General features: G+C 41.0%; 1 protein-coding gene across 3 annotated transcripts in view; it reads left to right on the forward strand.

The window, feature by feature from the left end:
* The first annotated feature begins 7520 nt into the window (after positions 1-7520).
* Positions 7521-21980, forward strand: part of Nalf1 (NALCN channel auxiliary factor 1) — a 566094-nt gene continuing 551634 nt past the window's right edge. For all 3 annotated transcript variants that reach the window (XM_048800644.1, XM_015484090.2, XM_048800645.1), the window contains exon 1: positions 7521-8464. In XM_048800644.1, the coding sequence (XP_048656601.1) occupies positions 7532-8464 (933 nt within the window). In that variant the 5' untranslated portion in view covers positions 7521-7531. The remainder of the gene's footprint in view (positions 8465-21980) is intronic.

Consider the following 21980-nt stretch of genomic DNA (forward strand, 5'->3'; position numbering starts at 1 on the left):
TGAGCAGATAACTGGAGCACCTGGGTGATGTTTCTCAGACGATGTTGACTATTGCACCAGCTTCACACTTAGGGTAGACAAGAGCTGGTCAGCACCATGGGGATTACACTGCTCCAGACCTGGGCTTCGGGCCTCACATGGACTGGTTTTATTTCTAATTCTTTTTTCCTTCCAGCTTTTCAGTGTTAGAGGCTCCCTCCCAACAGCACAAGTGTGTACTGTGGTCCTTCCTCCTTGGTGGACCCAAATCCCCTGACCTGACCTCAGTCCCAGGGCTTTTCCTGTCAGCCTAACTGGGAAGCCCCCAGGGCAGCTCATCAACTGACAGATCCCTAAGGGGAAATTACAGAATGCTGGGCCTGCTCTCCCCATTCTGGATGCCACCCAGGTGCATTTTATGATTGTCCGGTTTTCCTGGTAGAAGCAAGCCCTGTAGTGGAAGTGGAACTCTCTCCTCAACTGGCAGATCACTCCCCGCAAAGTGGCGTTGGTGTGCTTGGGAGAGGTGGGACTATTATTTATCCTCAAACATCAGCCCTTGAGAAGCCACGTATGTGTCCAATATTATGGGATATCAGTCAGGGATCTGGGGTTTGGACTCAGATTCGGGGTCTCCATGATGGGAAAGTAGGCTCTATTATTCAAGATCATTCTTTCTTGTGGTAATTACAGCACCTTGACTTCACGGGGGGAATCTCTTCTGAGTCCAGGTGGTTCCTGAAAAAGTACCCCCACTCCTGGGTTTCCAAATGTAACACATGCTGCAAACTCAGCCCCAGCCTGGACTGTCCTCTTGTCCACACTGCCAGGTTCAAGGATGGGCTCCAGGGCCAGGCTGGGTCAAGCAGGAGGATGATGTCTCAATTCTGATGACTTATTTTTACCCTGAGACCACATTGTGAACCTTGATAATGAAGCCAACGTAGTGGATGGCAGAGAACTAGAGAGGCTGAGACTTCCACTGTTGGCTGAGTGGAACCCAGATGCACATCAAGCCGGCTGGGCTCCTGGAAATGCTGATAATAAAAGCCAACATATTTCTTTCTCTTTACTCAGATTCATTTTAAGTAGGTTTTCTCCATCTGCAAACAAACAACCTAACTGACAGCAGCCATCTTACTTGTGCCAGGAAAACAGCAGCTTAGTGTGACTGTGTCCTGTGAAGGGAGCTATGTGGAAGTGTTAGAGAGATATGTCAAGAGCTATTCAGTCATGTCTTTTCTTATATCCACCTTTACTCAATAAGTATTGATAGCTGCTGTCACTCTGCTAGTTACTGTAAACATGAAAAGACATGCTGTTCAAGAGGAGCCCACAACATAGGGAGGAAAATGAGGGGGAAGGCAGATGTATAAACAAATACAGACAAAACTTCAGAGCCTGCCAAGATGGAAGGGTCGACAGTGGGTCCTGCTAACCTGATGTGAATGACTTTGATGGAATTTGACGAAGTCTGTGAGTCTGTACAGTTATAGAAAAATACTGAGTGATGAGCCCATAAACTCACTTCCCAGAGAATGTGCAGAGGTGTCATCAGAAAAGCAGAAGTCCATCACTTGAATGGTTAAGAACCGTCCTGTCCATATTGCAACTATTTGCAATACTTAATACAATGTGTAATACAACTGTGTTCAAAACATGTTTGCAGATACTCATATTTTTCCTCCTAGAATGGTACTCAGTATATATTGGTTAAGTGAATTAATGTCTGGCTGACTAGTCTGGAATAATCCAGGAAGGCATCAGGGGAAAATAATGTATGAACTGAGACTTAATGAGTGATCAGAAGTTCAAGAGGAAGACTGGATTGGTGACACACTTTTTTTGTGTGTGTGTGGCAATGAGTTTATTTGGTCTTACATCAATTTTCTTTAAATATCTCCAGAGTATAAGCAGCTTGTGGCCAGAGGAGCATATATACATGTTCTTTTCGAGCTGAGCAGACCATGACATTTACCAACATCAGTCATTGTGTAATAAGTAATGTTTTATCATGACTGGATGAATGGACACAAAGCACTGTACTTTGGAACCCAACCTGATGTGTTGTAAGCTTGTGCAGGATATGTGTCTCAGGATGCAGAAATCAATCTGCAATCAGCTTCTAAAACCCTTGAATAGGGAAGAGTTTCTTTTCCATCTTAAAGCCAGAGCAAGGCCCACTGAGGGTAGAGGCAGAGGGTAACAACTGTAGGCTGTCTGAGGAGCCCCTTCAGGGAGTCCTTAGATCTATGTGTGAGGTTCTAAGACCTGTGTGTGGTTCTAGATAAAATCTATAATTCATCAGCGTCAACAAAAAATAATTCCTATTATAACTGAAATTGTATTAAGCAACCATCTTCTTGTCTGAATATAAAGCAAACCCAATTATACTCCGTCCAAACTCATCCATTTGTATGAATCAGAAGTTCACCCCAGAAAGGCTCAGTATGTTTGTATTTATCAAATCTAAGAATGAAATAAAACTGAATACCCAAATGTCCACCCATAATATTTTATGCACCGATTTAGATACAAGCTTATTTAAAGCAAAACATAAAGTAATATATTAATTTTTAAATGCTCTTTTTATACTCTCAAATGTCAGTAAATCATGTCATTCCAAGTCTTTACTTGTGTAACTGACATCAGAACCTCTGTCACCACTAGAGCCACAGTGACGCCATGGGACTGTCATCATTGATGTCACTCTTGTGTCTGCTTGTCAGCCATCATCTGGATTCCTCTTGACGAGACCACTGGGAAAACTTGGTGCCAAACCAGAGAATCCATGTGTTCAATGGATTCTCTGCGGAACCACTCTGTCTCTCTCTCTATATATCTCTCTCCCTGAAAATGTATTTTATTAACGTATTTTATTATATGCACTTTGTATATTGCTTTTTCCCATGATCTTTCCAATCCTTATTTAAATACTATCTAGTGTTTGCTATCACAAAATCATTAGCCTCAAAATCATTAGTAAAATTGCCTAGTTTTTTAAAAAATGACTTTTTGTTACTGGCTCTGTCAGGCATCTGCCACAGGAATCTAAAACCAGCACTGGTAGATGTTATTTAGAAAGTGCATCTTCCTAAAAAGAAGTTTGGAATAACATAGAGATGCCTCAGAATGTTGGACTAAGGACACACATGGAGGGCATGCCCCTTTTTCTATAACTTCTCTTAGGAATATTATTACACCTGTGTTCAGACACTAAGTTGATGAGGGAAAATTCCCATTTTTGAAATAGCCGTTTTCCCTTTAGACTCAGACAGATCTTTCCTAATGTTCAAATTTCCTATTTCTCAGTGAGTACTGCTTGTTCCTCTGTGAGGCTTGATATGTGTGTCTTGAAGGAAATGCATCCCATGGTTGCTTTTCTACTTACAAAACTTTTGTATGTACACATGTTCTCAGAAAAAATATTAGCAAAATACTTAGCAATTTCTGTAACCATAAAGATGTGGTTGATTCTTAATGATATATATGGTGTACCACGCAAAGCGTTTATGAACTACTTATGTACACCCTGGCTCTTACTCACAAATGATATTAACACCACATTCTCTTGCAGAGGAATCTTGACACTGGATTGTTATTTCAGGCATGCTCCTTCAGTGATTGACAATAACCACCCTATCCAGCAAGTCTCTTCCTGGCACAGAAGGATTCATTGGTCATACAAAGTTGCCAAGGGGACTTGTCAAAAGAGTTTCTTCAGACTACCCGCTAATTCTACTGAAGCAGATTTCAGAGAAGTTTACTAAGTCCCAACTTGATATCCTGTCCACCAGAATTTGAAAATCACTGAACTGTAGCATTGTGGAACAGACAGAGAGGACATTATAGCTCTATCAAATTAGCTCAATCAAGTCTAGGTGGAAACTTTGTTGCACAGATCTGGGCATATTTGCCATCTTGGGGAACAACTGAATCTCTCAGATCTCTGCTGGTGCAAGAATCTGCTTTTATCTTAAAGAGAGGTTTACATTAGCAGACTATAGGGTGTTCATAAGCTTATAAATAAGTGTAGACTATTCTCTATTACTCTTTATATTTAATCCCTTAAAAATGTAAACATGCTGATCACATTACTTGTGAATTATGAAAACACAAAATTCCATTACTAGATCAATATGAATGAAATAAAAATCTAGTGTCACTTGTGTGGAACATAAATATTGTATAGGCACATCCTCTAGATTGTTCTTATCTTTGTGTACCAGCAGTTATTCAGAGTGAACAAAGAAAATATCGATTTCTATTATTGAGTGGCCATATATAAGTAATTGCTTTTATTGAAAAGAAGATGTTTCTTCTTGATTTTAATACTTTCCTATTATAAAATTTGTTGAGAGAGACATTAAGAGGTAAGGAAAAATGTTTGAAAAATTTACAATTATTTGTATCATTTTATTATTTTATAATATGAATGCAGAATAAGCAGCCCATCTCCCCTCTAATGTGTCACAAACTCAACCACTTAAATAGGAATAAAAATACAGATTCTTATGAAAACAGGCATTATCAAAAAACTTAAGACTTTGAATCTTTGAAGGATGTATGCACTACTGTCTGAACAGTAAACATGGAGCCATGATATATATGCAGATCATTTCTGCAATATTCTCTAGTACAAAGAACATCCTGGCACCAGATCCCTCAATATAATGTATTTGCAACTGTCTGCTATTCAGCAGCCTCCTGAAATATGCCAGCGCTATTAAACTTCTCTGTGCCATTAGTCACACTCCCAGGTAAAAACCTACGCAGGAGTTCTAGACTCCACAGCCTCCCTCTCCTGATAAATGAGCCTACATCCAGCAAGCCATTCGCTCTTCTTTTCCACTGTGCAATATTTTAGTTGATAAACTAACAAGAATCAACATTTTCTAATCTAGATAGCACCTCCTTTGAACATATTTCTCATTTTGATTGTAGCGAACACTGTTGTTAATCAAAATGAACATTCTAATCACAATTGTAATTTCCTTAATGAATCCCAATTCTTTCAGTAGAAAAGCCATTCTCCTTTGCTTACTATGCAGCATCCTTTGGTCTCCTCCCTGACTCCTTCCCAGGTGTGTGGCTCACTCTAACAGACAGCTTATCTGAATACCCTCTAGGGCCCTGACTCCATGAGCATTGTTTTTCTTCCAAAATTCCTTTTCTATTTTCTAAAATAATTCTTCCTGATCCCCACCAGTACCTCCAGCACCTCCCCATCCCTGGGTCCCTTCAAGATCCAGTTGGAGGTCAGTTGTAGTTCCTCTGACTGATCCAGGGAAGTCACTGCCTTATGGTTGCTGGCCCTGCTTGGTTCCCCACCCCAGCCTTGGCTTCTGAAGTAGCACAGCTCTGTCACCTCAGTCTCCCCACTGGTCACTCCAGAACCATCAAGCAAGCAGAGGAGGAGTGGGTGTGGACAGTTCACTCTCCATGGCCTGTCCCTATTCTAGAATGTGCCAAGTCATGAGAAGCATTGGAGGTAGGCAAGGCCCAGGTTACTTAAAACAAAGCAATAACACAAGTCTGTTACAGATATCAGAAATCGCATTAAACACTGTCATTTTAATGCAGCATAAGTATCATTAAAATATTTTCTAAGCCATTATTTAGCTAAATTAGCATAATAATGAGATAAAATAACAGAGCCCTGCTTTGCTTCTTTCCTTTGTTTGGGAATTGTGAACTTTGAATTTTACACATTGTTCACTTATTTCTCCCATTTCTAGTTCTCTTTCTAAGTGTTAGGGTCACTTAAATTTTCTTTTCTGAGGGGATCTGGCCATGTTTGCCCAGGCTGGCCCTCGACTCCTAGGCTCAAGGGATCCTCTGCCTCAGCCTCAGCCTCCAGGAGTTTGGATCACAGGATGGCGCCACTTTATCTCGCTCAGGTGTGACCTCTCAAATTGCTCGTTTGCTTTTTATAATTTTCTACAATTTGTATACACTTCTTGTATAATGACAATAATTATGTGTGTATATATATATATACACACACACACACACATGCGAGATGGTTCACATGTAACAAATGCAGTTGCTTGATAAATAAAAAGCTGGTTAATAATTAGTACTTTTGTTTGAATTATGGAGAAGAATTCTGATATTAACCAGAAATTCAATACATTGTAGTTCAAGGTACTAGGATGGCATACTTACAAAAATAGTCTTTTAAAACATTACCTGGCATTTCTATATAAATCAGCGGAGGAACTGAACCTAGCTTTTCAATAGTCATTACATATAGTTTTTAGGAGTTTACAATTTACTTGGGTAAAATTTAGTATATAATTCACTAGGTGCTGCGGAAGTGACCAGATGGTTGAATCCTGCCCATTACGTTCCATTTTAAAAAATACCCACATCTGCATCCCAACACCCATGGCGCTTCTAAAAGGAAAATGTATACGCACGACCAGTCCTTTTGGTTTCTCAGGTAACTTAGCACTAGGGAACCAGAAAAAGCTAGTGCGAATGCGCAACCCTCTGGGTTAGGGTCCTTGGAAAGAAGGGAATGGGGGCGACCCTGAGAGAGCACACCTCGGTCCTGCGCCTGGAAGCGCTGCTAATGTGCTCCGCGCCTTTCTGGTCCCAGTGCGGCCTCTGCTCGCGCGGCGGCTCTGGTGGCGACCAGGGCGGTGTGCCGAGAATCTTCAGATCCAAGTAGTCTGCTGCTAGCTCGCACCGTCCACCCTTATGAGCCGGAAACGGGGGGACCCCAGGTTTTTCCAGAGCATCTGTCACTTTCCCTTCTCAGAACTCCGAGAGCCGACGCTAAGGGGCACCAGAGTCTTGGACTGCAGCGCTTGCTGCCGGCAGCCCGCGCGCCGCTGCGGAAGTCCTGGGCGGCGGAGGAGCCCACTGCGTGGGGGCTGGGCGTACGGGGGCNAGAGGCAGCGCGAAGTAGGAGCGGGAGGCGGAGGAGACGTGAACCGAGACGGAGAGGAAGGAGGAGGAAGAGGAGGAGAAGAGGAGGAGGAGGAGAAGAGGAGGAGGGGAGGCGCTCTGGTCGCCGTCAGTGGGCAGCGGAGACGCGGCATGCCCCTGGCAGGGGAGAGCGGGTTGTCCTCAGCAGAGCCATGGGGACCCGCGCTCTGACAATGCCGGGGTGAGAGGAGCAGCGCCAGCCAGCCACCCTGCCACCTCCACCATCACCTCCAGTACTCAGCCTCGCCACCGGCCAGCACCAGCTCAGCCTCCTCCGCCTCTCCCTCTCTCCCTCTCTCCCTCTCTCTCTCCCTCTCTGCATTATTGTTTCCCACTCCACCGAGGATGGGGTCGGCAGATGATTAGGTCGGAAGCAAGTCAGATCTTCCTCCAAAGCCTGGTAATATTTATGTAGGCAAAGAGAGAGGGAGAGAGAAAAAAGAGAGGGAGAGAGAGAGAAAGGGAGGGAGAGAAAGAGGGAGAGGGGAGAGAGAGAGAGAGAAGAAACGGGAGGAGGGGATAAGGAAATTAAACCCTTTAAGTCAATGCATATTGTGGTGACACCCGCACAGGAGCCCTCACGGTGGAGTCGGCCAGGGCTGTGCGTTCCCAAAATATGACCAGGGGTGCTTGGATGTGTCGACAGTATGACGACGGCTTAAAAATCTGGTTGGCAGCACCCCGGGAGAACGAGAAACCGTTCATCGATTCCGAGAGGGCTCAGAAATGGCGACTGTCTCTGGCATCTCTCTTGTTTTTCACAGTCCTGCTCTCTGATCACTTGTGGTTCTGCGCCGAGGCCAAACTGACCCGGACCCGGGACAAGGAGCATCACCAACAGCAGCAGCAGCAGCGGCAGCAGCAGCAGCAGCAGCAGCAGCAACAGCGGCAGCGGCAGCAGCAGCAACAGCAGCAGCAGCGGCAGCGACAGCAGGAGCCCTCCTGGCCCGCGCTCCTGGCCAGCATGGGGGAGTCCTCGCCCGCCGCCCAGGCACACAGACTCCTCTCCGCCTCCTCGTCCCCCACCCTGCCCCCCTCCCCGGGAGGCGGCGGCGGCGGCAAGGGCAATCGAGGCAAAAATAACCGGAGCAAGGCTCTTTTTCTAGGAAACTCTGCCAGACCCGTGTGGCGCCTGGAGACTTGTTACCCCCAGGGCGCCTCCTCGGGCCAGTGCTTCACCGTGGAGAGCGCGGACGCTGTGTGCGCCAGGAACTGGAGTCGGGGGGCGGCGGCCAGGGGGGAGGAGCAGCAGGCGAGGGGCGAGCATCCAACTCCGCTCTGGAACTTGTCAGATTTTTACCTTTCGTTTTGTAATTCCTACACACTTTGGGAGTTGTTCTCGGGGCTGTCCAGTCCCAACACTTTGAACTGCAGTCTGGATGTGGTGCTCACGGAGGGCGGAGAGAGGACCACTTGCAGACAGTGCGTCGCGGCTTACCAAGACTACGACCACCACGCTCAGGAGAAGTACGAAGAGTTTGAAAGTGTGCTCCATAAGTATTTGCAATCGGAGGAGTACTCGGTGAAGTCGTGTCCGGAAGACTGTAAGGTAGGAACAGTGGGCTTATTGACTTTTTTAACCTCCCTTTTTGTCCCTTTCTATCTCTGTTCACTCAGTGGATGTGTCAGAGTTTCGAAATATTTTCTGGCCCTGGCTTTGTTGCTCCAGTCCTTGTTTTACTGGTTAAAAGAGCTTGATTTGCTGCTCAGTTGAGAATTTCTGGTGAATTTCTGGTGGCCTGCCTGGTGTCTTCCTCTGGGGATCCTTGGAGGATCAGGGAAGTCCCTGGTCTTTTGAGATTATACACCCGTTGCTTTAACTATTTTGGTTACATATTTAAAAAAATAGAATTTGAATAAGGCTTACCATGAAGACTGGACCGCACACTGGTGACCACAGGTAGTCAGAAGAGTCAGAGACTGCCATGCATGGCTTGGCCTGTGGACCTGCACATTGAACCCTAGTGCAGTGACGTCATGAAGTTGGTTGACCAGAGGAGCAAGAGAAAGTGTGGTTGTTTATGTAGGACAAGCAACAAAAACATTTACTGCTTTTACAGGGCATTGTTTCTTCATCTTTGGAAAGTCTGGGGCCTAGTTAACTCTACTTAAGTTTCCTATCTTTTCTTAACATTTGCATTATCATTGATGTGACATTCACTAGGCATGGAAAGTTGTAATTAAGTATCTAGTGGTTGACTAACAATGTTAGGTTATCAATCAGACACATTTTGTAATTACTTTGGATTTTCCAGGGTACTAGTCTTCATAAGTATTAAGTGGCAAATCTTTGGTGCCATGAGTTAAAAATAGACTGAAATATTTAGTAACCTATATTCAAACCCTTCCTATTGAATACAATAAGGAATGTAACCTTTGCTGACTGACAAAGAAGTTTGTACAAGTTGCATTGGTCTAGGCAAGCCTAGGCTAGAGGTGTTGCTGTCCCTGGTGCTGAAACGAGATTTTCCAGGGCAAGTGTTAAGATGAAGATACTGCAGTGACCTCTGGTAGGGTAGAAATGATGACAGAATCTCTACAAGTCTCAGTGTTTTCCACTAGGGTAATTTATTAAACAACACAATAAATATCATTACCTTTTAAAAGAAGTGAGACAGCACTGTCTGTCTCTCTTTCTTTCTATTCCCTACTTACTCAACCTTACACACAAAGGGAACAACTGTCCTTCTTTTCCTCTAACCTGCTATGCACCTGGAAATTGTATCCATGATAGTATAGATAAAGGATTTGCATTGCTTTGCCAAGAGAAGATTTATTTCAGTAATAGGTATTTGATACCTATTTTAAATAAATATGGGTCAAGGGCTGCATTTTGCTTTGGCTTGATTAGTTGTGCTTTTGACAGTTAAGCTAACTTCAATCTGACCTGGCTTTGGGATCATTTCTTAAGACCAGAAGCATACATCTTAGGAAATAGTAATTCTGAGTTTATGGCATTAACTGAGAATGCTATCTTGCTAGATAAGTGGGTCTCAATTTTCTATAATACCATTATTACTCATGCCTAGGACTTAAACTCAATCTTAATGACAGAAATTAATAATGAATGCTTGGTGTATTTACTGTGGAGCTTTTTATTTTGACAAGATGTGTTGCACTGAAAATATAAAAGGGAAGGAAACTGCTGTGTGTGAGTAATTCTATTCCTAATAACAAGGTTGCAGAGGTTTCAATATTGATAGATTGAAGAAGAAGTTTGTGGTAATAATTTGAACATGCCTGTTCCCTTGAATGTAAGCCCTCATAGAAATTTCTAGCACTTTAAATTTGCATAGTTCAGTATTTCAAAGATATTCTGTGTTGTCAAGAGACTGCAGCATATTTTTCTATACGTATATCAGATTTATCTTTGTTCAAATGTCCACACAAATATGTTAAAATGCTTATTTTCCTCCTTGCCTAAATTAATTCCCAACTTGATGTTTAAATTGTGATAGCTATAAGACATAGGATGAGTTAGATTTGTAATGTTATGAACTACTTCACCATCATGTTTGTGTAGGAAGTAGGAGTGGTTAGCTGTATATACACAAAGGCACATTACCTTTAAAATCTTAACTTCTTTAAAAAATTCTTCACGTTGAAAAGTAAAATATAATTTTTTTTTGAATTTTCTCCTCTCCATGGCACAGAATTTATTGCCTGTGTGTGATGTCTTGTAGGTATTTCTTTGCTAAAGAGGTTTCTGTGGATTTTTGTTTGTTTGTTTGTTTTGTTGTTGTTGCTGCTGGTCATTTGGAAATATTTATTTATTACACGGTAGCCATTTAAAATACATAATTTTAAATTTAAAGTGTTGGTGTTCTTGGATTAAGGCTCACAAATCAATTGATTTTATGTAGAAATGAGATAGAAGCATAGTTCCTTAGTTTAACACATAGTTAATCTAATCTATGATTCTGAAAAAGCCACAAATGTGTCTGCACCCAAACTCTATCATGTGGGTTAAAATGTTACTTGTCGTCTTTGAAGATTGTGTCTGAGTTTCTTTCTGAACTTTTACTTATTTCAAACATAATCGTAATTATAAAATGACTATCAAACAGAGCTTCGTTACAGATAAAAGTTCTGGGACAGGCATGTAGCTCAGTGATAGAGCGCTTGAGTGGCCTGTCATGGACAAGGCCCTAGGTTCCATCCCCAGCAATATGCCCCCACTCCCCGCCAAAAAAAGATTATTTCTATGAAAATTTTTCCATTTTTAAGGAAGCTACAAAGTCATGGGATACATTAAAAGTAAATGCATTATATTTCTGTAATTGGTAATAAATTCATGAAAAATTCAATAGTTTATAAATACATTGATTAAAATTGTGGATAAGATATGTAAAATTACGTTAGCACTACAAAATAGTATGGTTAATATTTTAGGAAAATATATTAATGTTTTATGCCCATATATAACCAAATAATCGATTAGTTGCTGTGGTTTCTAACATTTTAGGGCTAGAATGTATTTCACTTTCTGTTTTTATATTCTCTTTCTCTTCATTAAAACTTACCATATTCCACATATGTATCAAAGGAAAATGGATTAAATTTACTTTTGATTTAAATTGTTTTAAATAGTTTCTGACTACTTTTTCTTAAAAAAAAAAAAAAAAAAACAAACCTTAAAATATATCTAATAGAATCATGGTATCTGAAATGCTCGTAATTTGAGCTCCAATAGAGCTTATTTACCATGGTAATCCTTTATATTATACCACATTATAGGGATAATTCACAATCAAGAATACTTGTAGTAATGTAAGAAATAACTGGTTTAATTTTTTAAAAAATAAAAATTTTCATTTATGAAGACATAAAGAACAAAAATACCTGTTGCATATATCACTTATACTATAGATTTTAACTTGCTGCATTTTATAATGGATAGAAAAAATTATAACAGTAATTTTTCTTTTTGGTTGCAGTGTTATTCAAAACAATGTTTTGGTATATAATAAGAATCTGACAAATCTGTCAAAATCTTCAAGTTGGCAGGCAATATTAAAAATGTAATATTTTAAGCTTCAAAATTACAAATGTATATTATTTTTAGGCTTGATTTTTACTTAAATAAGGATTTTTTTCTTACATATGTTAAGCTCCTGAGGAAGATTACAAATAAATGTTGTAAAACATGGCATTTATGAATATTCTTTTTTGTATTACGGGTAAACTTTTGTAGTTACTGAGGTTTTCCTTACGGACTGTACCCTCAGATACATGGTGAGAGAACATGGATTTTTAAGGTTAAACTTTTACATAGGTCATTGTGTCCTCCATAGCTTCCCTATATCAGCAAAAACTCTAGTCTTTATGCTCCATAAAAGTATTTCTATAGCCTCATCTCAAAGAAGGTTTTATTGCTTATTTATATTTAACAGACACTGACCACAAGGATGTGATGTGAAAGTTAGGCCTCTGTAACTCTTCTGATGCTTGCGACATTCTGTCTTTTGGTAGGTACTGTTCACAATGTTACCTGATCTGAGAATGCAGAGTTTGGGTTAGATAATGTGCAATTAAAAAAAAAAACAACTTAGTTCTTATTTATTTTAGTGTTATGAACTTTAGATTCCATATTTTTATATGAAAAATAAGATTATTCACATTTCTTTTCATTTAAATTTTGAAATAAATATTTTATTTTGCTGCTTATTTTGTACTATTGTACATATTAGGTCACTGCCCAGAAGTATGAAGAACACATCTATAGAGATCTCTTTCAAATTCTGCCACTTGATTATTTTCAAATTGTTTGTAGTTGAATGGTTCTCTACAGAAGGCAACAGTCTGATCATGCAGATGATTAATCACTAATAAGGTTATTTGTAAGACCAAAGACAATAACATATTTTTATGACCAAGATTTATATCTCTCATATTTTTTGCTCAATATGCAACTGCTAATTTGTGATCTGTGTTTTGCTTTTATAGAGAAACACCCCAAATTTTATATTAATAGTAGATTTCTGTTGTATTACAGATCAAAGAATGAATATTTTTACTTTGGACTTGTAACTGGGTCAAATTAGTAGCTATATAGGGCACAACCTACTTATTCAAACCTAAGGTTTGAAAGCTTACAGATGTATGTTGGTTTTAATCACCTGTATTAGATGAGGTCAGCGTGTGCCTATGCAAGGTGAATTAAAGCATAGAGGAAAGACGATCAATCCAGCTCTCAGTCTCAGTCTATTTACATCTAAGTCATGATCCATTTTCTTGTTAGGTTTAACACGAGAAAACTGTCTCAAATAAAGGACCATTTGGGTTTGAATTTTCTGAGGTATTGCTTTTATTTTATCTCTCAGTTTGAAAAATCTTCATCTGTGTCAATCTCACAATGACTAAGCACCAACTCTCTTGTTTTTTGTATTAATTCATATCATGAAGTGATTCCTCAAAATAGGGAACTCTACAACAGTGGTCCTTGGGGTCACAATGGAATATCCTGAGGAGTCTTGGAAACAGCAAGGCCTGGGCATCCCCAAACCCAGAGATTCTGATGTCGTTGATCTGGCTTGAGTCCTGGGCCTGAGCTCTTTCAAAGTCGTCCCAGTGATTCCAAGGTGCAGCCAAGGTTGAGAACCACTTTCCGGTTGACAGTGACAACCATATGGACAGACCTTTTAGGTCCCGTGTCTCAGTTTTACATAATATTCCGTGTGCCAAGCAGATGAGAATAGAACGCAGACATATTTTGGAAGAGTGGAGACAACAATTAGACAGGCAGAGGGCTTGGGGCAAGAATGGAGAGACCAGAAGGGCTACCTGGGCACCAGCAGGAGGCGATGTGCAGGCAGAAAATTTGAGCACGAGGAGATGCACGTGTGGGGACTAGAGGTTTGACTGTTTGAAGGTGGGTCTGTTGGCTGGGTTTTCTGTTTCTAGCAGGACCCAGCCATGACACTGTGTCCCCATATTATCCCAAGCCCATGAACACAGAAATGGGATGTTTCCCTGAGATAGTCAACTCTTTGATCAGGTACCCTGCCTTGCTATTTTTTAAATCTATGATTTTATCCTATTTGAAGAGATAAAATTTAGATGTTTTCAAAATTGTCTATTTTTAAGAGAAAACCTGTTGTTTTTTCATGGTTTCACCTGATTCAAGTCTAGTCCTTCTTCATGTATTCACTTCATTAAACCTTCTCAATTTTTTTTCATTGTATAGATAAACTATGTTTCTTATAGTTTTGTTTTTAATTATCTCTATAATACTGGAACCACAAGTTGACTTACAGGTTTTTGAAGTTTCAGGGTGCTAACTAGTCATGGATTATTACTGATCAATTCAGGAGTGATTTTAACAGGACATTAGTGGCCTTTTTGGAAATCGATGTAAACAAAACCTCTCTTTTTAAAAGAATTATGTCACAAGATACTATGAAAAATGAAAACTAAGTTTCATATAGTAAGACATTAACTATAGTCCACGTAGTAGAATTTTCTTCATGAAATTCATTCTAATTCTTTGGCATTCAAAACAAGAGATGGCTAACGTGTTCTTTTTTCTTTCTTTCTTTCTTTTTTTGATAAGTGGTGAATGATTATACTGTGCTTTGTACTAGAATGAATGCAAATATCTAACTCTTGGGTATTTAAAATCTTAAATATAGTGGTTATTTTTCCTCCTTGGTGGTTTTTCATGTTCAGTCATTTATAAATAAAATGTCCACGAATGATAAAAATCCAGAAGACTATAGATGTTCCTGTCTTTTTAAATACTAGTATTGATCTTGGTAACAGCTCATCCCCTCATTTTTTGTGACCAGTGAGTATAGTCAGCACTTCCATGCAGACACATGAGCATAGTGTGCCGGCTGCTCCATCCTGCACAGGAGAGTGAACCCCATCTGAGCGTGAAGTGGATGACGTTCCCCCTCTTCACCTGCTTCCTCTCCTCCCTGTCAGTGTGCCTTGCTGTCATCTGGCTGTGTCCTTCCCTGCCACTTAGAGGAGGCATTTCCAGAGCCTCTGTCCCATGGGAAACCCACAGTTCAGGATTCTTTGCTGCATCTCCACTCCCATCAAAAATAAAGTTTTTTTTTTCTTATGAACTATTGCCAACTTCATTTATTTAAAATTGAAATAATAGGCAAATGGGTGATCAGAACACAGTATTGACTCAGAAAATTACTTGAAGTTTTCAGTAACAGAAGTAGCTTCTGCAGCAACCCAAACCTTCAGAATATCTTAGCAGTCAGAAACTCCTCTCATTCATTAACTCCTCATGCCAACCCCATGGATGAGCATCATCACAGATTCCATAGAGGAGGAAAGCAAGGACATACAGCTGAATATCCCAAGGTTGAACATCTGGGTCATGTTAAATATGAAGTTCATTTCATTACCTTAAATATTTTTCTCTTTCCTTTGTTTGTGAGCATTCACAACATCCCAAAGAATTAGTATACTAATCCACATCTATCTTTCACATAGATTAGCAATTGTTAAACATTTTGCAATATTGCTGCTTCTGCTTATTTTGAACTTATTATTGAAAACAATTTGCAGATGATATGGCCAGCTGAGAAGGCAGAGCTTTGAGAGCCCTGACAGCTGGATGGATGGCCAGATCCATCCTTTCAAAGGCGCAGGGACAGAATAAATGAATGGCCTTAAGATCAGAAGAACACGGGGGTGTCTGATTTCACATCGAGAGCCAATTAGAGAAAGAGTGGGTATGAAGGTTTGGAGGAGAGGATGTCAACTTTGGAGATCTGTGATCATTCTTAGCACTGAGTTCTTAAGTTCCATGTGGCTGAGAATATTGGTCTGCTCAGGCTCCTTGACAAAATAGCACAAACTGAATGGCTTAACAGCAGATGTTCATTTATCACAGGTCCAGAGCAAGAAGTCTGTGACCGAGGTGACCGCCTCCCCAGGCGGTTCTGGGGAGGCTCCTCCTGACAGGCACAGAGTACCTCCTCGCTCCATCCTTACATGACCTCTGCTCTGTGCACCTGCCCTGGGAGAACTCTGGTGCCTGTTCCTCCTCACCAGAGACATCAGTCCTCTTGGGTTAGGGCCCCACTTTTCAAACCTCAATTAAGCGTTCCTGCACTTGCAGACCCAATTTTCAAGTATGGTCACATAGGGAGTTGGGGCTTCAGTGTTGATTTGGGGGGGAAGGGGACACAATTAATCCATATTCCTGTGTACAGTATGTGTAAAAGTGTGTAGGAAATGCCACTTGAGAGATATCTGTGCTTGGGCATATCATTTCTCCTACAAGAAAGCCTTTGATTTGCATTATCTATAAGTTAAAATGTAAGAGAAGAATTCTCTTTAAATGACTCATTTGGGATGATTTAATTTACTTAAAAATTAGCTCTGGCAACCAGGTAGCATGGGCTTGGAACAGGTCAAGTGGTGACAGAGAGGTCAGTGCAGAGCCATGGTGGAGTCTTCTGAACCAGCAGTCTGCAGTGGGACTTCCAATGGCCAGGGAACATTTTCCTTCTCTACCCTGTCCAATGAGTATGCAGTTACTGAATACTTAAAATGTGGCTAGGGAAAGGGGAATTTTCAGGTTTAGTTATTCTAAATTTAAATAGCTGACATGGCTGGTGGTGACCAAGTTGCACAGAAATTCCGAGTGATTGCAGTAGCTATGGAAGTGGAAAAGAAAACACAGATTCAGGAGACTTCTGAACTTTAACACATGGTGAACCATTTAATGTAGAGGGAGGATATAAAACGGGTTTTATAAAGTGTGAAGCAAGGTCTAGGTTGACACCATTGAATGAGACAGGAAATACAAGAGGAAGAATAGGTTGGGATGAGTTTGGTGAAAGAAGGAAGGAGTTCATTTTTGGACATAATACTAGAAGATGCCCAGTGAATAATAAATACATCATGGGAATAGCCAGTGTGGGAAGAGTGAGTGTGGGTGTGGAGTCCACCCTCATGTAGATTTGATCTGGAAGCTGTGAGCATAGACTAGGTGATTTTAAAAAGCAGATAATGTGAAGAGAATGTACAAGTTGAATTTTTTTTTAATAAGACCATTTAATTTACTTCCAATTCTGTAGGTCAAGAATTCAGGCAGGACCCAGTGAGAGTGGCTTGTTTCTGCTCCATGTGGTATGTGCTCAGGTTGGGAGGTCCAGGAAGGTTCACTCACATGTCTGGGGAAGCCCTGCTGGGGTTTCTGGAGAGTTTGGGGATGGCTGCAGTGACACACAAAGGCAGGTGACTGGGCCATGGCTCGTCCTGTTGGCTGGGTTCAGAAAGGAGACCAGGGGGAAGAGACTGTGAAGAGAGAGGGTGGAGGAGTGGGAATGGGGGCAAGAGTCAGAGTGTACGTGTCTGTGTGTGTCTGTGTGTGGGGGGGGGAGGGGAGGAGAGACTGATGGTCTGAAAGGTGCAGGTTTCTTAGTCAGCAGAGAGGATGTCTCTTTTGGCTCCGGATCCTGGAGGCTTCAGTCCGTGAGGGGTTGGCCCAGTTGCTCTTGGGCTGTGGAGAGGCAGCACATCATGGCGGCAGCACATGTACAAATTCCTCACTTCATGACTTGGAAAGTAAGAAGGGAGGGAGGAGGAGAGGCTGGGGTCCCAATGTCTCTGTCAAGACACACCCCTAATGACCAGAAGACCTCCTGCTGGGCCCCACCTCTTAAATTTGCCACCACCTCTTACCAGTGCCAAGCTGGGAGTAACACTTTAACACATGGGATTTGGGGTGACATTCTGAATCCAAACTGCAGCACTGCAGAAGTCATATGTAGAACGAAGCCTTTAAATAGGTCATTGAATTTGGCAATTAAGTCTTGGGGACCTTACAAATGCGAAGGTTTAAGGAATGAGTTGGAGTTGAGGAAAGAAAGACGAGCCCGGCCACTCTTCACTAAGTGTGACAGTGAAGAGAAAAGGGGACAGAATGCTTGGGAAGGTGGCTGTGAGTTTAGAAGAGTGGATGATTTGTGATGAAATGCATTTTAAGTCAAATGTAGCTTTTGATCTAAGACCTAGATGAGAGAGGGGGTTGGAAGAATCACACTCAGGAAAGGTTGGTGATGGCACCAGATCCCAAAGGCATGATGGGCCCATCCATTACTTAGCTTTGGGTGAAAAAGAGGCCGAATCTTGAACATGATGTTGTACATCCCAGATCCTTTATTTTGTTGTTTGTATTTTAAAAAGGAATAATGATTTACTTTCAGGATTTTAGAAAATAAATAAAACATCAACTTGAATATGCTTAAATCAAAAAGAAAACCTTTTCAAATAATAAAAAAATGCTGCTTTAAAATATGAAATTATCAGCAACTGCTGATAATAGTTTAAATATATTATGTTTAATATATTTAATACTATTGAACAGTAGTATGTATTGCTAAGAATATTTTATTAAAAAATGACTTTCCCTGAGACTCTGTAGTATAATTTATAGGACCAACAGATTGAAATATAAAGTGAATTAAATTTTTGAAAAACACTAAGTAAAATGGAAAATGAGAGTTTAGCTGGAGTGGAAACTTTTTGTTCTTACAGCTCCATGTTTCTGCAGTTATTTCAGATCAACAGTGCACATGCCCTGCTGGGCCTCCTGCTGAAGCACCCTGCTGGGTTACTTGAGGAGGGGAAGTTGAGCACTTTTGCCCACAGTCTTCCTGTGAGGACAGTGGAGAAGCCATTGTCACCAGATCTCCTCTTCTTTAAACCTACTGTTATAAATAGTGTTGGGGAAATTGGGGGACATATAGTTTGTTAAGCACTGTAAATTCTGGCACCTCCAAATCCTGTTTGCAGAGGTGTGAAATTTGTCCTGCATTTTAGTTTCCTGGCTTTGCAATATTTCTGTTGTGCTCTGTCCAACTCCACCTTTACTCACTCTCATTAGTATTTTTATTGATTGGAGAGGCAGAGCTAATAAGATAGCCTTGGCACTGAACTAGAGCCACCCGACTTGCCAACGTGGCAGGTGTTAGGACACAGGAGAGGGAGTGGCAGAAGACAAGACTGCAGGCTGGGATGGGGAGAGGGGACTGCTCTTCCTGAAAACAGAACCCAGGGAGGCACAGGAAGGCTGGTCACCACGTGGGAGGAGAGGGCTTCCTGACTCTAGGGGTAGGAATTAGGCTGGGTGCAGGTGTGGAAGCAGGAAGATCTATGCTTGACACAAGAAAGAATGTTCTGGTAAAGGAGCCATCACTGTCCTACCACAGAAAAGCTTGTCCAGAGAGATCAGGAGCACACAGCTGTAGCAGATGTGCAGAGGGATGGGAGTTTCAGTCACGGGCCTGGAGGCCATCTTTCCTAGGGTTGCAGTTTAGACCTGACGAGTTTAAACACTGTGTCATCCATCTTCCTTTGGCACTAGCACCAGAAGTGAAGATGTGCCCAGTGGTTGTACTCACTGCCGGTCTGGTGGGAGGGAACATTTTTCTACATGGAAATCATAACTACTTTCTTAGTAATAGCACTTTGCTCTTAAAAGACAAAGTCTTGTTAACTTCAACTTTAAATTGTTTCTCTGGTTACTCTTCATGTTCTTATCCATCTGAATAATTTAAAAATAAAGAATTAAATATATGTGCTTATTCTCGTGATAGGTAGGAGCTGAGAATGATGTATAAGTATTCTATTTTTGTTATTGTGAATTTCAAGAACACATACTCCTTCACCTCTTGTGCTCATGTACACGTCAATCACTATCGTAACTTCTCAAACAAATGGCTCGAGCACAGCGGGACCCCATGACACAATGGCACCGGTAGAGACAAGTTGCACAGGACTTTCCTCCATTGGTCTCAGAGAACTTCTTCACATATTAATCTTCCACAACAGTTCTTTGGGGGCTATTGTCAACAGGACAGAAGCCATTGTGCAAAATCTCCTTTGGAGTCCCACTCTTGTATCTCATTCTTACTATGAAAATTTGAACATTCTTATCTTTTTCATCCTGTGCACAATCCTGCCTCCTGGGCCAAGTTCACTTTCTTCAATGATCAGGGTAACTGAGACTTAGAGAAGTTAAGAAATGTGCCAGAGCCCTCACAATCAAGCATGGCATGGCCAGAATTCCAGCCTTGTAACATCTGCCTCGTATCATCATGGTCTTGACTAGAATACATTCCACTCAGGGTCCAATTTTTGAACATGTGTAGTTTTAGGATGGCCTGGCTTGTTTTGATTTTGCTTTAGGGGGAAGGAGGGTGATGGGGGACTCAGGAGTGGTTAGAATATAAAATCACTTGGCACATAATAAGCACCATAATTTGCTTCACCTGTAACCTTTGCTGTTGCGACAGCTTGGTGCTAAGATGGGTGTGGGCCTCCCGTCCAAGGTCCCAGGGCTTGTTCCACCACCTACTGTAAAATGGGGTGTGTCAGTCCAGGCTGAGAGTCTCTGGGAGAAGAGCAGAGCAAGCGCATTGGAGAACCCAGCTAGTGATGGTCCTCCTCCCAGTGACCCGGATGGCACAGCCTGCTGCTCTGCCCAGTCAGGCTCTCCTCCCAGCTGTGGATAGCATGGTGAGCCTCTCCCTCCAATATCGGTATTTCTAATCAAAGTTGTCCCTTTTCTAGTCTGGATAGAGATCTTGAACGTGGTTTCCAGATAGACATTTTTTTTAAGGCACTTATGATAAATTCAACATCAAGGATCAGACTGCAACAGTCTGTCTGGAGAAAAACAAATTTTTTATAAAGGTCACTCTGAATCTTAAACCATTTAAAAACAGGTTTCCTCCTGTCCCATGGTGAATGCTAGTCTGGTTGCTATGGGCCATTTCGCAAGGACTTGTCAGGCGGAGGAACTTTCCGGGGCAATGGCTTCATGCCCAACTCGAAGTAAAACAGTGGGAAAAAAAAAAAAACATAAGGCCACTTGTCCATGCATATGATCTTGCTGTCCTCATGATTGTGGTCTTTACATCTGATCTGCTTTGCAGGTTTGGCAAATTGTGACAGGTTTCACATGTATTCTATTTATTCCAAGAAATTTCTAAATATGTATTGAAAATTTAAAAGCCACTTATAAAACATGAATCCTTTCATATCATTTCAGTTTTGACTTTTCCAACTGAGTGCTCATCTTTATTCAATGTGTCTGAAAATTTCAGTGAAGAGGAGGGATTCTAGTGTGGGTGAGCACAGGTCCATCCACAGAGGCTAGCTTTGCTCATGGATATATGGAGTATTTTTTTTTTTTTTTTGCAGTTGTTAGCTGTTCAGCTGTGGTTTTGATTTCTACATTTAATGAATTTTAATGACTTAGGTCTTTGAAATGATTAGAATGATTGATATAGTCTTTAGGTGTTTTGATATTTTGTTGTCCTTTGGAATTGAAGACTAGACAACCATGCACATGCTTTCTCACCTACAAGGATGTGAAGGGTCTCTCTCCCTCTCTCTCAGCAAAATAGAATACCTAATCTCTTTATGTATTTCTCTCCAAATAACTTTAAAATCTGTGGAACATTACGAAAGTTCATGGATTATTATGTCTCAAATTTTAAATGGTGCATTTGAATTAACTTACATGTATCGATTGCTTTAAAGATTAATTTGTGATATTAAGATATTATGGTATTAAGAACTAGAATTTTTCATAGTAAACTTTCTGATGTTTCCTTAAAGCTTTGGGAACTCATCTTTGGTGTTCCTCTGTTGTTTCATATTTTTTTTAAAAGGTCAGTCTGAACCTTCAAGCATTTCAAAAGGTAGGAATTTTAAAATAGGTTGTAGCCAAAGAAGAAGTTTTGATGCTGTCAGCTTTTCCTAATCCCCTTTCTATTGTGTCCACACAGGAAATGAAAATGAAGACCAATAGTCAACTACCATAGAGACAATTACAAATATGCACACATTGGAGACACTGTTGTGTTTTTTTTTTTTTTTAAGAGAGAGAGAGAGAGAGAGAACTTTTTTAATATTTATTTTTTAGTTCTCGGCGGACACAACATCTTTGTTTGTATGTGGTGCTGAGGATCAAACCCGGGCCACACACATGCCAGGCTAACGCGCTACCACTTGAGCCACATCCCCAGCCCGACACTGTTGTGTTAATCAACTTTTTTGGCTAATAGCCTGTCAGAAATGCA

The sequence above is a fragment of the Marmota marmota genome, unplaced genomic scaffold (genome assembly GCF_001458135.2).
Source record: "Marmota marmota marmota unplaced genomic scaffold, marMar, whole genome shotgun sequence".
NCBI classification, from domain to species: Eukaryota; Metazoa; Chordata; class Mammalia; order Rodentia; family Sciuridae; genus Marmota; species Marmota marmota.